Genomic DNA, 16,414 nt, shown 5'->3' with positions numbered 1-16,414 from the left:
ACAACAGTACCAAAAGAGTTATTTCAGAGGTACTATCTAAAGACAGTAGAAGGAGGTCAGGCTACTACTAGTCTGAGCTTGAAGAGAAACCACTAAATTCACTTTGCATTTCAAATGCAATTGTTGCAATATTAAGGTGACCTCAGACTTACGGTAGTAGGAAGGAAAAAGGGGAAAAAAATCAGGAATGGGACTGGTCTTTGTACATACACATACACACACACACACACCCGTTAAATATCTAGCCAATGTTTCCATCAGCAGGAGACAGAAACGCTCACATAAATGCATAATTATGAGTATTTCATTTTTGCCAACCACACTCAAACCAATAATGAACCTCTTCAAAACAGCACTGCTGCATATTCCTAGGAATATGCAACACATATCTGAATATTAAAGCTTCCTTGCCCCTACCACCAACTACTGAAATTGAACAGCAGGAGTTTAAATTGTCAAGCCTTTTGAATTTAGCTTTTTTAAAAAACATGACTTCAGAAACAGAAAAAAATAATCTCAGGTGATCTAATGGCTTAATAAATTTATGAAAGAATCTCTACAACCCCTAAATGTGAAAATCAAAAACCTTTGCTGCTCTTTTCAGTGGTGCAGCAGCTTATGCAATTATAGCCTCACTGCTAGCTGTTAATGGTTGATAACACCCCAAATTTAATATCAAAACTAACTTACAGTATTTACAGACCTTGATGATAGTCCACCCTCACAATTATCCCAATATACTCAACAGTGCATCCAACATGAATACTGACATAAGTGTGTAAACATGCAAAGAATAATAAAAGCCATTACTTTTCATCTGTGTGCATGTCTGAATTTGCCTTTAAACAAAGGGGGAACAAAACCTTTAGGATTGTCAACACAGGACATGCTGCTAGTTACAGATAGCAATCCTACAACATCCTACAGATCTCCATCATCATGCTGAAACCCACAATAAAACAGTACACATCTTCCTGTCTTAAAAATTACAGTCGCTTGACTATGACAGAAAGAGACTAGTAGAGTCAATGCCAAAACATACAGCTAGCCTAAAGCATTCTATTCAATAATATACTGCCATTGCAGTTTTTTTGAGAAATTTGTCAAAATATAGTCTGAAAATGTAATAAAATTATAAAGTTCATGTCTTCATTTAGATCAGATCTTTCACAAACTGTATTATATCTTCACAAATCAAGCCATTTATTTTCCTTTTTTTGAGAGAGCATCTTCAGCCAGTGCTTTAAGCAACAATATCTGACCTATAATTTTGCTGTTGGTTGTAAAAGAAGTGAAGAGTACCATGGTATACAATACAAAAGCAATGCATCTTCCTAAAGAACGTTCCAATTACTAAGGACTCAGCTAGAAAACAAAACTATACTTAAGAGTAATGTTTCCAACATTCAACTTAGAAAAACAGTGCATCTTACCCCCTGTTCCAAGAACTTTCAAGAGTTCAAAGTTTTCAATGCCAACTTTCTCTGCGTGGCCTGTCAAATTCGCTGAAGGGGGAAAAAAAGAACATGTCAGATATGTAATACACTGAAACATCATTTTGACATATTACTGTAGGTTCGGTAAAAACAAGTTAGCAGCTGAATAAAATAAGCAACATTAAGCGGACATTCCACTAGCATACTGTACTAGAAATTGAAAAGCACGGGAGAGCAACATTTTCTTGCTCCACAGAACCCAAATTCAAGCCCACCTAGTCCAAACTTCTGCTCCAAACAGGTAATGTGGGGCACAACCAGCAGAGCCATTAACAACCCCAAGGACTAAGATCCACAGCCTTCCCTGGGCAAACTGTTTCAGATATTTAACCACCCCCACCACAGTAATGTTTTCTTTCCCTAATATTAAACTGGCATTTCCCATGTTCCAGGTTGTATCCGTTATCTTTTATCCTATCACTGTGCACCACTGAGAAAAGTCTAGAACTACCTTATCTGTAATTTCCAGTCACACAGTTGCAGACAGCAATCAGGTCTTCCTTAGCACCCTGAATACTGTCATGTCCCCGGATTATATGGTGCTTGGGATGACGTAAACAGAGCTCCCATCACTATTCACACATTTAATATAGAATTATTAAACCTAAAAAGAATTTCTGCTACTACTGAGAGGGAAAGACCTTGAGTCTACTCGACCCACATCTGTGGAAAAAACAAGGCTGAAGGAGGGGGCTCCACATTTGTATAAATCTACGCAACTGAGTATTTTTTGTCTAACACAATTTTCTAAGCATGGAAATGAAGAGCCCTATTTAAAAGAAAGGGTTTCTTTTTTTTTTTTTTTTTTGCCTTTATAAGCTGCTGAAAGAAAGCCTTAAGCAGCTCCAATCTTTTCCATCTTTCATTCCTACCATAACATTCACCAGCCATTTGTATCAACGTGACTGCAGCACATGCAGCAAAACTGCTCACAGAAACGATCCAGATTAAAAGCAGTAAGCCAAAAAAGTACAGAAGTTTGATTATTCTAAGCCAAGTTCAGTTCCTGATCCACTTAAATGAGCAGCTGCATAAACAGTTTTACTAGCACAATTAAGGATGCAGCACCAAGCAGCAGAAGCTGCACAGGCTGTCATGGCTGCTAAAAGAATGCCTCGCAAAGTAGCTTCATGCCAAACTGTATGGCTAAAGGCTAGTTTAAAAAAAAAAAAAAAGGAAAGATATGCAAGAAGCTTTCAGTAGCAGCAAAACAGATTTCAAGTATGAAGATCTCTTAACCATAAAAGGAAAACTTTGACAGGAGATGATGAAATTAACTTATCCCATTCATCAAAGCACATTAGAGTTTGTTATCTCCGAGAAAATTCATCAAGACACTGAGCTTTCTGAATTCATTATCACAATTTAAGTTCACCATTCACCAAACTGTAGTAACTCAACAACTCAAAACAAAGAAAACTAAGCTTCAGAAAGACATCTCCGCAAAGAACAAGTATAAAAAAAATAACCCACTAAACAAGTGAAAAACACTTCCAACAGTTCCAACAATCCTAGGAATCTGTACACATACACAAAATGCATCTAGTGGGGTTAGGGTAACATTAGTGCTCTCATGCCAGGCCCTGATGAAATCTCATCTGAAGTATTACTTTTAATTCCTATCATTCACTTTTACAAGGGATTAATCAAACTTGGAGTAAGTGCAAACAGAACACTTGAAATTATTAGATTAGAAAGCCTAAAAGAGCTTTCAGACTTTTTTCTTGTACAAATAGAAGCATACACAACAATGACTTTTGCAAATCTGACAGTCTACAAGTTATTCTAATGTTATATGCAATAAAAAAACAGACCAAATAAATTATTATTGGAACTGATCACAAAAATAGCACTTTTCTGTTTTAATAACATGTAGTAGGCAAGACTTAGTACCAGAATCCTCAACAAATCAATTATTATGCATCACGTGAGTTGAACTGAAGCTTGCTGGACAATTTTCACTGCAAACAGAACAAATACTGTTGGTAGTGCTACATCACAGTCAGAAGTCAGCAGTAAGATGTACCCATCTACCAAGAGAATAACAGCAGGTAAGGCAAAGCTAGACTGAGTGAATATCTGTAATAACTTCAGCAAGTCACATCACACTCAGAAAGCAATCTGTCTTGGAGCAGCTGAATATTGCATACTACTCTTCTTAACAAGCACTGACAACAGAACTCAACGGTCAGTTTCAAAACTGCATTTCCTACCAGGGACAGCAGGAGTCATGAAACGATCCAAAGGACACCGGTGTCAGTGGCCACAGTTTTAATGAAGCAGTGGGTGTCACCGAAGAGATTCGAGACAGAACTTCTCTCGACACTAGCTAAATGAATGCTGGACTCAGACTAGTAAGAAACATTTCACTTCCATTATGCAGCGATCTTCCATTATGGAGTACTCCAAAAAGGTTTTTACCATCTCATATCCTTTAAGAGCTGTCAGCAGAAGGCTTTATAATTAAATGCTCTTCTAGAAGGAGAACAGTCATTTAGTGCTGCTGTGTTCTTGGAACTGAGCAAGAAGATTGAGAGAACAGGCCAGAGAAACACTAATAACACGCCAAAGATTTGCAGCACTGTAGAGGCTATAATCCTAAGAAAAGAGAACAAGTCCTGAACTCTGCCCATTAATTTGAGCTAACTATAAACTCAATTGAACTTGTATTCCACATTCAATAACACTAGCGAAACTTTTCCCACTTTTGTGAGATTAAATAGTTGTGACAGTAAATAGTTGAATGATGATTAGTTTCAACTATTATGTACTTGTTCCAATGGGAACCATAATTTTGCACTATCCACTTAATCCCATTTTACTTCAATTTAGAATGTTTAATTGCCTTAAAAAAGAATAGAAAGAAATGCCTTGCAAGTTATTGTAACATTATTTTAATAACAGAAATAGAAAACAGTATCACAAATAAGCATACTTTCACTATAAAAAAAGTCCCACCTCATTATTTTTACATGATACTGAGGAAAAGGGCCATCCCACAAGACCAAAAGGCTAAAAAGAGCTGCATAACACATGGAAGTACGATATAGCACTTGGGACACACAAACTGTCTCTCAGAACTACTCTCCATGAAGAAAAGCAGAATTATCCCCTATCTTAAATAAAATAAAAACATTAATAATAGGTCTTCAAAGCTACAGGAAAAGATTAACAATTCCCCCAGCCAGTGCTTCTCCCAGCACCGTCATGCCAGGCAATGGCTTGATCCAATAGTCTCTGCACTCAGTCCCTCTCTAAAATCATCAGCCAAGAAACGCGGGCTGAAGAGCTTGTGGTGCCGACACCACGTTCTTTCCAGAGATGCTGCTGGAGCAGTTCTTTGCCATCATCTGCTGAAAGTAGATGCACTTTTTGACATCGAGATGTGGCACAGCTTCTCCAGAACTAAGGTCGCTATACTGATACTTCCTTGAACTTGCTTTGAGGACTGTAAATCCCGAAGATCAATTTTATGTTCACCAGCCACTCAGTAAGAACCCAAACAGCCACTGAAGACTTTTCACAAGGACTGCTTTCACAATTACAAGGCAACAGTTCCCAGGAGTTTGGAAACAGAAGACTTTTTTTCTCCATGCCCTTTTTCTTCAAGTGCATTGACAGATTATCTGTGAAGTACAAAGGAAGGGAACTGAACTTGGGCATGAAGAAGGTACTACCCAAGTGAATAGGACAAGAGTTTCTCCACAAGCAATCTGAAGCTACGCATCGCACAGCAGTTTATAGACAGTGGTACATCAGGAAGAAAACAGCACAAGCAGCAGAATCACAACACATTCTAGGAGACAAGCTAACTGCATAGGTGCACAATTAGGAAGTTTCTATTTACAGATTTTCTATGGTATGCAGGTGACGGTTACAGCAAGATACAAGTGATCAACCCAGAAAGAGAGAAACAGACTGAAACAAAAGGCCAGATATAATGGCCAACCATGAAAACAAAAAGGAAATAATGGTATCAGTCCTGGTCATCACCTCTGAAAAAAGCAAACGTCTAGAAAGATTCCCACTGTGAAGACAAACCTCCACATGCAGTGACACCAAAGCAGGAAGATCACTACTGCTGTTCTCACCTCCAGGGAAGCAGAGCAGTCTGTGACTCCGGGAATCAGGACAACATATTTCTACTTGGTGGAGTACCTGCAGATGACATAGGACTTGGCACTGTAACCTGAGCAATACTTGAACTTTGAGATGGCCCAGCATGAATGGAGAACTGTGCAAGGTGGTACTGTGTAGTGACTCTACTTGCTTTAAACTGTATTTTTATCATCTTAATAAATAAATAATAATTCAACAACAGTTGTTTTTACATTAAAATGTGGTATCTCCTCTGTTTCTACACTCCATGTCTTACAGGTTTTGAAGCAGAAAGATGAAACCGGAGCCTCCTCCATTGAACTCGATCAAGGAGCCTTCAAAGACAAGCTCTGCCTGAAAGCTGCAACTCCTCTGCTATTCTCAGCAACGTGAGACCAGCTCTGCTGGTTTACTGAACAGAGCCATGAACCTCACACACTTTAAGCAGAGAAAGCAAGAAGGAAAATGGGACAGGAAAAAATCTGTTGTATATCAGATTACCAGGTGTCTGAAGCCTGGTGCCATGATCAGCTTGATACTAACCCATTGCTTCGGGGAATGACCCACCTCTACCCACAAAACTGATCTAACCTTTTAAGTCACAGCAACAAAGAACAAATGCTGGTTTTCAAAGTTGTAAGAATATAAAAATCAAGATCATCCCTTAGTCAGAGTCAACAATGGGTGTTTTTTCTTGAAATTGACCAAAACTCGCATATTCTTGGGCAAGGAGAGGAGAATGGAGGGACACAACAACACCAAAAAAAAAAAGCAAAACAAAAATCCCAAACACATAAACACATAACCAAAACCACACAACTGTTGCTCATTAGACACTGATGAAAATGCATCTAGCATGTTGTACTGTTTTTCTGCTATGTATATAAAATTACACTCTGATTGTAACTTGTTATAACAACTGAGATCTATTTGTGAAGGGAATTGAAAAATATTCCACGGTCTTTAAATCTGAAAAACTACCACCAACTAATAATCGTCAGGTCACTGTACAAGAGTATCATTCAATCAGGCCAATGAGCCATCACACAACCTTTTGTTTCAAAGGACACCACCTCAAGGACTACCTACATTTTTCTTAGGTTAAAAGAAAAAGAGTAAAAATAAAACATGCCCACAGTTCTGAACTCACATCAAAGAAGGGAAAATACAACTCATGCTACCCTGAGCTCTAGAATCACAAATAGGGTAACGGTGGTGGGTGGTGACAATTGTTCATCGTCTATATTACCAGATACTTAAGGACAAGGCCATTTGAGCTGAAAAATATTCAAGACCTCAAAGTCATTGATCCTATTCTGGAAGGCCTGGAAACCAAAGCTTTACACAGCCAAAGGTAACAAAAACCTTCTGAAGTACTAGCTAAATGTAACACAGTAAGTGGAAACTCAGAAGTGTGAAACGCTGTGGGAAAGACAACAGGTAAACATCACAGCCATGATTAACAAGGACTGAAGCTGCAGAAGACTATCCCACCAAAGTTATCGTTTGTACATCAGAAGCTGCAATGAAAATACAAGTGTGGGTATCTGAGATTAACAATGCAGACTGGCAATAGTCTGAATCGGAAAGTGCTCCATGTTAAAATCCATTTGCATTCATCAGCAGTACCCTTTTGCTATTACAGAAGTGATTGAGCTATGAGGTCTGTCATTACTGTATGATGAATCACTATGAGGTCACCAAGATTCAACCCGAAGCATCTCCATCATTAACTAGAAGCTCAAAGCGCAGTAACTGTATACATCATGTAAAAGCCAAAAAAAAAAAAGTAGTTAGGTAACATGCTAATGTATCAAGCTGTTATAATTGAATACCAAAGAATGAGTTGAAACAGCTAACTCAAAATAACAGCTGTCTGAAGACTATGCATACCTTTTCAAACCAGAAATGATATCCAAGAACAAGGTATGAATCAAATTTGGCCTTCTCTATCAACAGAGATTAGTATACCACTTCAAAGCAAGAAAGAAAGAAAGGAAAAGAAAAAGTCACGGGCTCTCTTTACAGTTACAGAAGTAATGTATTAGCTTATGCAGGCAATAACTAGGAAAGCTTAAGAACTATCTTCAAAATGATGCTCTCTCAGGTAAAGCTTTTATGACTAACTGTTCAAGCCAGCATAAAATATTTATAAGTGTCAACAGTCACAATAGATCCCAAAACAAAACACAAACAACAAATAAAATGACTGCAACGCAAGTCCTTCATTAACCAGGCCATCTGCCTTTCTATAGAACATGTCAGAAGCAAAGAGATCTTAGCAGAGCTTGCACTTCATCATTAGGATTGTACAATGGCGCAAAAAAAAAAACATTTACCAGAAGATATTGACAAATGATGCCAAGCAACGAAGGAGATCCAACAGAAATATTTATGTCAAGAACAGAGCTACAAATCACACCCTCAGACACCCAGGCTCTCACATAAGTCTAAGCAACTCTGGCAAGTGTTTTCTGAATTGTGTCTTAAATAAGAGCCTAAAATGCACTGAAGTGGCATATAAGGTTCCCAAATCTTTTGTGGAATCCAGCATGAGCTTTTAAACCAACATATTTAGAATACTTTGGAACAAGTTTGAACAGCAGACTGACTGGTAGTCCTCATCTACATGAGACACTTCATAGAATATAGCTATTCTAAGCAACAAGAGCCTGAAGGTACCAGACCTTTTTATAGATCAATTCAGCAGGGCTTATTAGATTCCAAAGCCTGAAAAAAAACAAAGCAATAGTCACTCTGCTCATTCATAATCAAAGCTGACTGAGTTACCAGAAGATAAATAACAGGAGATTCCTGGACTACAAAAAGCAACAATTTTGAAAGCATAAAATCCAGAGATTTAAGTAGTATTAAGGAATACTCATAAACTCACTCAAAAGCAATACCAGAGCACATATATCTCAGTGATTAAAAGAGAAAAGTTGAAACAATCTGAGCTATGAAATATTCAACTATTAATATCGCCCAATATCTAAACAATACACAGAATTAGTACAGTCAGATAAAAAAAACTGTTGCTTTTTAAAAGATACTTTGTGTAAGAATCTTTAAACTTTCATAAGCATATTTCCTTCTAAAAGTAAAAATAGAAAGAATACAGTAGAGGTGCCAGGTGTAGCTCCATTGCAGAGGCTGAATTCTCTATTTAACGCATGATTTCATCATCTTTTTTAGGCACAGGAATCTCCACAAGGCCTTACGATGCAATATGAACAAACAACGAGCTATTTTATAGTTTACAAATAAATCTATTCCAGTTTAAGCTCTCACTCAATAAGGACTAACTCAGAATTTGTAATATTAAACCCTTCAAAGAGCCCATGAGTTATCTTAAGCCTTTCATAGTTCCATGTGCAATTATAAACAAGGCTGTTTGGCTCACGTGGAAGTTCCAAATTATCCTGCTGCTCCAAACTGTCTGCAGCGCCGCAGCCCATCGCTGGGTTGACTTCTGGGCTTCACATGCCTTTTCCCATGCCATGTAGTATGGTCAGGCAAAGTGCAAACTAACGCAGGTTCTCCAGTCCAAAATCCTAAACATATACACTGCCTATCGCCCGTACATTCATGATCTGTCTCATGTTTGCTTCAAAATCCCAGTTTTCTCATCCTTGCCCCTCACTGGGCAATGCTGAAAGTGAAGGCACTCACTGCAAGATTGGCAGCCTCCCAGCTAGTCACACACACTGAAGCTCAGGATCCTTTAATCCTTCCTCCCCCCGCCCCCCACCTCCCTGCCAAAATCAAGAAGCAAACAGAAGTAGAAAAAAAAAACCCTCACTGTTAGCAGTTTATTTTCTTCTTACTTATCCACATCACAGCTCTTTCCTCTGCCCATATCCTTCCCCATCACACGTAAATTGTTCTCTAATAGGCTTTATGTTTGTCATTGTGTGGTTCCTTGGCACAACCAGGAAACAGAAAATGTAAAGAGGCAATTATAGTATTTTTTTTCCACTGTAAATAATACCTAGCTCCTTAGGTCTCCAAAACAGATGTGGAGCTGTAACAACTCTAAGGTTAGCCTTTGACAATACAACCTTTTCCCTTATGAGATACAAGAAACAGATCATCCTGAAATTTTCATTTTCTTATTATTTTCACTGGAAAGCTTCGGTAACAGTCAAAGGCAGTCACCAGTTCCTATCATTTGATCTTTGTTATGTTTTTTCTTCGACTTCCTGACAAGAGACGGGGATTCCACTTTCCCCACAAGCTCACTTCCTTCCCAGTGTAAGCAAAAGGAGCTGGTGGCTATTCTGAAGTGGCTGAGTTGTGAGTTTCTACTGAGGAAAAAAGGGTTTGTATGACAATCTCTTACGAAATTTAAAAAAAAAAAAAAAAACAAAATAAATCAGTTGCTAAATACATTAGGGAAAAATCATCACTATTAATTGAAATGTGTTCTAAAAGTCACTGTTGTGTCTAATCCGCAAAACAACCAACCGAAGGAAATATCACTGAAGCAAATGCATGTATATAGCTCGCCCACCAGTACAAGGAAAATCTGACTCTTTGCATCATTAAAATAAAAAATACATACACAGAGCAGTACCCAATCATCGTAATCTGGCAAAGTACATGGCATCTCACAGAGGCACTCAAGTGCTGTGCACCACAGCTCCTTCCCTCTCACAGAACCAATCTACACGCCTGTGAACTGATGTTTTTTCAGCATTTGCGTTTTGGTCAAGCAATAGAGAATGACTTTCAGTGCCATAAGAACATGGGATATAGAGCTAAAATTAAGACAGATCCTATCAAAGACAGGATTATAAATTCAAAGCCAAAGTTTAAAAGAAGTCAGACCACAGTATGATAGGGTTAACAAGCAGCTGAGTGCTGTGTAGAATCTCTACAGCATAGAAATAACACTACATATGCTGTAGCTGTGCATTTTCATATGCTGCAATACTGGCTTGAAGGTAACAGCAATCATCTGTTTTATTCTTGAAGATACTCTTTTCATCTGAAATCCCAGTTTTATAGTATGTTCACTTACTCACTTGACTGCAGTCGATGCCTGTCTCTAACCAGCTTCACAGTTTTAGAGCAATTCCAAGACTCGAGTAATTACAAAGCATAACTACAGGTTCACCTGCGCTTAGCTGATTTGAATACCTAATTCTTCATACTTTGAATGACTTTCTGTTATCAAGAGGTTCAAGCAACAACTTCCACAACATGAAAATGAGACACTCCCTTCTCAAAGAAGCCACTATTTCTACCACAATAGTACATTCTTCCAAAGCGCTGCGAGGACTGACCTCTTTTTCATCTGCCAACTGACAGCTAGTTTCGATATGCAACTCCGTAAATCATTCAATTAGTCACAGAGCTAGCAACATCAAAGAAAACACACAGAGGAGAGGAACTCTGGAATCTAAACAAATCACACATTAGAAGAATATTCATGGCATACAACCTCAGTATTTTAAAGCAACAAGGATCCTACGGCTACAATTCCTGTTAGGCGTACCGTCACCCTCTTTCCCAAAATGAAGTGAAAATAATCGTGCTGCATGTTTTAAAACTGGGGTGGGTTGACCCCAGCCAGCAGCTAAGCACCCACACAGCCAGACCCAGTACAAAAAAAAAAAAAAGAAAAGCATCCAAAGTATCCTAGAGATTACTAATTGCCTATTTCTACACAAAAGAAGGCTGATGGCAACTTTTCTCTTCCAATTATCCTATCTCCGTGCTTTGTGTAGAGACAAGTTCTGAGACAATATCTTGATATGCCTTGCATAGTGATGACACTATTGACACCTTCAGGAGTAGGAGTCTCCCAGGAGTACATGACAGAGCAGCTCCCTCCTCCACCCTAATGTTCCAGAAATAGACAAGCCATTGCTAGAAAGCATTTTTCAGAAGCAGTTTTCTAAATACTTAATAAGGAGAAGAAAATGAGGAGGGAAGAAGCGACTGAATCCTACTAAAGGAATTTCAGAAGCTTAAAAAGAGACCAACAAGCCCAAGATTATTAATTTTTAAAAAAATTAAAATCAAGTATCAGTACTTCCTGAATCTATAAAGCTTAAAGATCAGGATCAAAACATATGTGTATTATGCTGTTAGACAGCTCTTTGTCTAGTGTCAGTGAATGTGTTTATTTTCAAACTATCTTTACACAGCTATCCTACAGGGATATGTGCTGCCTCAACTTCTAGAAAATAGTTACCTAGCTATGTCTAGATTTCTATGGAGTAAATGTGTGCTGTGTCCTTTCCCCTACATGTTTCCTACACACTGAAATCTAGCAATACCTAACAAGACAAATATGCATTCCACCACTTCTTTTTTTTTTTTTATTCTTCTTGAAAGAAGGAAACTACTGCCTCTTTGGTTTCTGCGTAGCTATCAGGAAGAGCCTTTTTTTCCCCTCCCAAGCTGCAGTGATAGCTATGCTCCACTGGGGTACATCTACAGAGCCCCTAGACCTGAGTGACCGAAAGCTGAGCGTTATCAAAAAAAAACTCAGCAACAGCATCTGCATTCCCGAGTGGTCCAGTAAAGAAAGTCAGCCACGTTAACCCAAGGGTGCGTGTCTCAAACTTTCAAGATGAACATCACCCTACAGTTACTTTTACTTAATAATGGAGACAAGAGGAAAAGAAGGGGAGAGAAAAGGAATGAAGGTCATGATTAATAGCACCTCCACTGCTAATAAACAGAAAGAATCTATAACCTGACTACATGTTACATGCACTTCTGAATTAACAGTAAGTTCTAGATCTACTGCAGCATTCAAGTTGCCTGGAAACTTCAGAGAAGCACAGAGTCCCTATTAAAAATATATCAAGATTTTCCATAACACAACAGCCCACAGCACAGCATTTCTGAGAGGTCCAACGTGTGGAAACACGCCGGACAGCGGCTCCAGAGGGTCTTGGAGGAAGGACGGAGGTAAGCCAGGCTCCACGGGCTGAGGAACCCGGTAACTGGGTGGCTGCAGGCTGGCACGCTCCTCGCCCTACAATTCCGGCATTTCGCCCAGGTCAGAGAAAAGCTGTCACAGAAAGCTGCCACAGAGAGCTGCGGAATTTAGGACCGCGATAACCAGCCCCCCACCCACACTGACAGAGCCATAAAAGTCTGACGGACTATTAGAACAACCCCAGGAGCCTCATCTGCGGCCCCTCACCTCCTCCAGCAGCACCCACACCACAGGGCAGCGGGACAGGGGCTCGCACCCACCCGACACACACCCAGAGGGCGAAGCGGCCCCCCCTCAGCGCTCCTTCCCCCCTCTCCTTCCTCTATCCCCCCGGAGCTTCCCTCCGCGGTCCCACACAACTCTCCCGGCCCCTTCCTCCTCACCGCCCCCCCGGGCCCGGCCGCTCCCCTCAGCGCCCCCGGCCGCCATTTCACGCCCCCCTCACCGCCCCCCTCACTCACCGTTGCGCAGCTCGTGCCTGACGGTGAGCAGCGGCCGGGCGCCGTCCTCCGCCGGGCCCGAGGGTCCCTCCATGGTCCGGCCCCGGACGGGTGTTTTTTTTGGCTTTATTCTTATTTTATTTTTTCACTTGGCGGGGAGCCGGGGCCATAGGAGCTGGGTGAAATACACCCGGCAACGAGCGGGGAGCGGGGGCCGGGGAGGCGCTCACTCACACACACACACTCACACACACACGTAGGCTGCCCTCCCCCGGCCCTCAGGGCCGGCCCATGTCCTTGCGGCTCCCCTCCCCCTCGCTCCGGCCGCCCTCCCCGCCCCGCGGCACGGCGCCGAGCCGAGCCGAGCCGAGCCGAGCCGAGCCGAGCCGAAGGGGGGGGGGGGGGGAGCGAGCGGCCGAGCGGCAGCCGCTCCTCGCAGCACCCCCTCCCTACCCGCCGAGTGCTGATTGGTCCGCGCGCCCGCGGCCCCCAGCGGCTATTGGGTAAAGAGCGCTCCGCGCACCGCCCCCCGCTCTTCCGCCCAGCGGCGCCTTCTCTCATTGGCTCGACGGCTGCGCCAATCGTTGGCTCCGCCCCCCCCCGCTCCCCCCTCCCCATCCCTCTACTCCCTGATCTTGTTTGTAAACATTCCCGCCCGCCTCTCCCGCTCCCCCCGCCCTCCCCCGAGGGCGGGCGCTGCGTTGCCTAGGGGACAAGAGAAGGAGCCGATTGACCACTGGGGCTGTCAATCATCCCAGGGAGCGGGCGGTGGCGCGCCTCCCTCGGGCCTGTTCCATCGTGCTGGTGGGCGGGGGGGGGAGGAGCAGCCGTGGGCCTTCCCACTCGCAAGGGCGGCGGGGGGGAGCCGGGAGACACCGCTGCCATGGAGGCGGGTGGCGGGGCTGGGGGGGGGGGGGGTTCGGCTCGGCGGCCCCACAAGAAGGGGGCGGGCGGCTGCCAGGCGCCGCCGGGACCTTCCCCCGGGGGCGGGGGCGGGCTGGAGGGGGCTGCGGGGTGCGCAGGAGGTGGGAGGTGCTGGAAGGTAAAAACGGCCCCGGGCTGTGCCGGGTGGGGGCTCCCTTACGGGACCGGGAAGTTGTGGGGAGCTGGGATCGGCCTCTTCTCTAGTGATAGGGCCAGAGGGGATGGCCTCGAGTTGCGGCGGGGGAGGTTCAGGTGGGAAATGAGGAGACATTTCTTCTCAGAGCAGTCAGGCGTTGGGACGGGTTGCCCAGGGAGGTGGTGGAGTCACCGTCCCTGGGAGTGTTCAAGGACAGGTTGGACGTGGCGCTTAGGGACATGGGTTAGTGGGTGACATCGGGGGTAGGGGGATGGTGGGACCAGATGGTCTTGGAGGGCTTTTCGAACCTTAATGATTCTGTGATTTTAGAGAGGGATGTGTTTGGGGTGATATCAGGCCTCTTGATCTCACTTAAGCCTCTCGGTCTGCTGCGATGGGGAAGCAGGCGGGTTCACCCAAAGCAGTCCACAGCTTCCCCGATCCTCTGTCAGATTACACAAATTACTTTTATTTCCAGTTCTTATCACTGTAATTCCCAACTTGCTTCTTTTGAATGTCATGTCATACACAAAAGCAGCGTGCACACGTGGAGCCTGATTGTGGTACACCAGACACCAATGAAATAAAATGTCTTCTGCTCAGCCTGCATTCACATTCCAGTACTGTATATCTCTTCGTGTGTGTTTGCATACATATATAGAGTACTTGAGTATTTGTATATACATATCCACATTTGTACCATTTCCTGAGGAGAGAATGAACTATTTAAAGTTCATAAGAGCTTTCTACTATAGTATTACTTACATACCACGTCTTGTTTTAAGTTTAGTTTAGTTTTGTTTGTTTTCAGAAGTTAAAGTACCCAAGGGTTTTCTTTTATGGTATTCCTGGTAGAACTTTTTGAGGATGTTCTCCACAAAACACTGCAGGAGTACTGCTGCAGTATCTGCCCGTAGCATGTGGTACACACACCTAACTTAACTGGAATTGTCCATTCAGTTACTGCCTTCCTGACAGTATTTTATCAAGACTAAAAATATAGAAAGTCTGATTACAGGTGTTTTCAAACTGAAAGAGCACTAATTGACTAACTTCTGTCACTTGGTGTTAGAAGTGACATTGCAGTATCTCAATTGCAGAGATAGTAAATGTTACATTAGCGGTTCCCTTACAGAAGGGAAAATAATGAAAATACAAAATAAACAGATAAAGTTAATTGCTAAATTTTTGCATCTTTATAACTCATGGCTCCTTTGCACACCTAGTGGGAGCATCAGCTTTACTTCTCTAGGAGGAGTAGCAGCCACTTCTGGTTATCCTTTGTCCCAGATGTTAGATCTTAAAGAGACTAGTACAATGTCATCCAGGGGCTCTGCTAGCCAGCGCTTTGGACTAACTGTCCCTGGCAGCCTCAGAAGAGAGAAACTGAAACTTGACTCTGTTCTGTTCTTTACTAGCACTTAGTGTGAGTGGAGCTGGCAATGAATCCAACAGTTGCAAATAGTCTTGGTTTCAGATGGTCATAGCTTGACAGACTTTATCTGCTTATTTGCCTCGGTTTGAAATCTCTTTTCTCCTTTTAAATTTCAGGTTAAAGGATTTAACAACTTTAAAGAATGAGGTGAGAACCCAAAAAAATCTAACCAAGGTTAGTGATACATTACGGTATCTGCAGACTATGCAAGACACATAGCAAGACACAGTGATTACTCTATATATTTAAGCTCAGTTGTGACTGGGCTTGGAAAGTCATATTGCATGAGCTGAAAGTTCATTGTTGTCACTGAGAGACCCTCTGATTTGCGTGCACTTTGGCAAAGTAAAGGAACAATATGGTTATTTCATTTAAAAAATTAAGATTTTTACGTAACATTATCTCCAGCATTAAAATATTTTAGCAGTAAGGTTCTCTTGTCATACCCAGAAAAAGCAAAACAGACATACTGAATGCTTGAAAATAATCCCACCTTTTGACATACATTATGACAAAGGGACTGAAATCCTAAACGTCCTGTCTATTCCGTCAGTACAAGACCATGTTCAAGATTTCATTTCAGCTAAACTTTTAGGAGCAATGAGAAATAAAACTCAGTCCTGTGCTCAGTTCCTTGATTTAAGTGTGGACCTGCTTTCAGTGGAGTGGTCCAGGCATAGCGGGCTGGTTTCATTAACTTCATCACTTTTGTCTTTGAATCATTATCACATGGCCTTGTGGTCATTTGTAAAAGGGCAGAGTTTTGTCACTGTTAAGGGTAGATAGGATTTACAGGTAGTTGGAAATATACAGGCTACATCTGTACCAGTAAATAAAGCAGAGTGGGATTTGTTCTCTAGGTGTCAGGGCAGGTGATATGACATAGCATGGCATAATTTGCAGGTATACAACTAAATTCTTTACTCT

At 42.0% G+C, this 16,414-nt stretch overlaps 2 protein-coding genes across 11 annotated transcripts in view; one reads left to right on the top strand and one right to left on the bottom strand.

Annotated features, from left to right (window-relative positions):
- Positions 1–13,427, bottom strand: part of RPS6KA5 (ribosomal protein S6 kinase A5) — a 77,498-nt gene extending 64,071 nt beyond the window's left edge. Inside the window, 2 exon segments of the mRNA XM_040557991.1 lie at positions 1,434–1,505; positions 13,014–13,427. Coding sequence (XP_040413925.1) covers positions 1,434–1,505; positions 13,014–13,086 — 145 coding nt within the window. The 5' untranslated portion in view covers positions 13,087–13,427.
- A 545-nt stretch (positions 13,428–13,972) lies between these two features.
- Positions 13,973–16,414, top strand: part of DGLUCY (D-glutamate cyclase) — a 45,503-nt gene continuing 43,061 nt past the window's right edge. For 2 of the 10 annotated variants that reach the window (XM_040559820.1, XM_040559819.1), the window contains exons 1-2: positions 14,057–14,168; positions 15,604–15,634. Coding sequence is in view for 2 of the 10 variants with exons in the window: in XM_040559810.1 (XP_040415744.1) it covers positions 14,337–14,458; positions 15,604–15,661 (180 nt within the window). In the remaining 8 variants the exon portion in view is untranslated. Of the gene's footprint in view, positions 14,035–14,055; positions 14,459–15,603; positions 15,662–16,414 lie in introns of those variants that run through there. The other 8 variants (XM_040559814.1, XM_040559815.1, XM_040559813.1 and 5 more) reach the window with 7 other exon arrangements.

Source organism: Cygnus olor, chromosome 5 (assembly GCF_009769625.2).
Source record: "Cygnus olor isolate bCygOlo1 chromosome 5, bCygOlo1.pri.v2, whole genome shotgun sequence".
Lineage (NCBI taxonomy): Eukaryota > Metazoa > Chordata > Aves > Anseriformes > Anatidae > Cygnus > Cygnus olor.
This window is presented reverse-complemented; position numbering and strand designations above follow the sequence as displayed.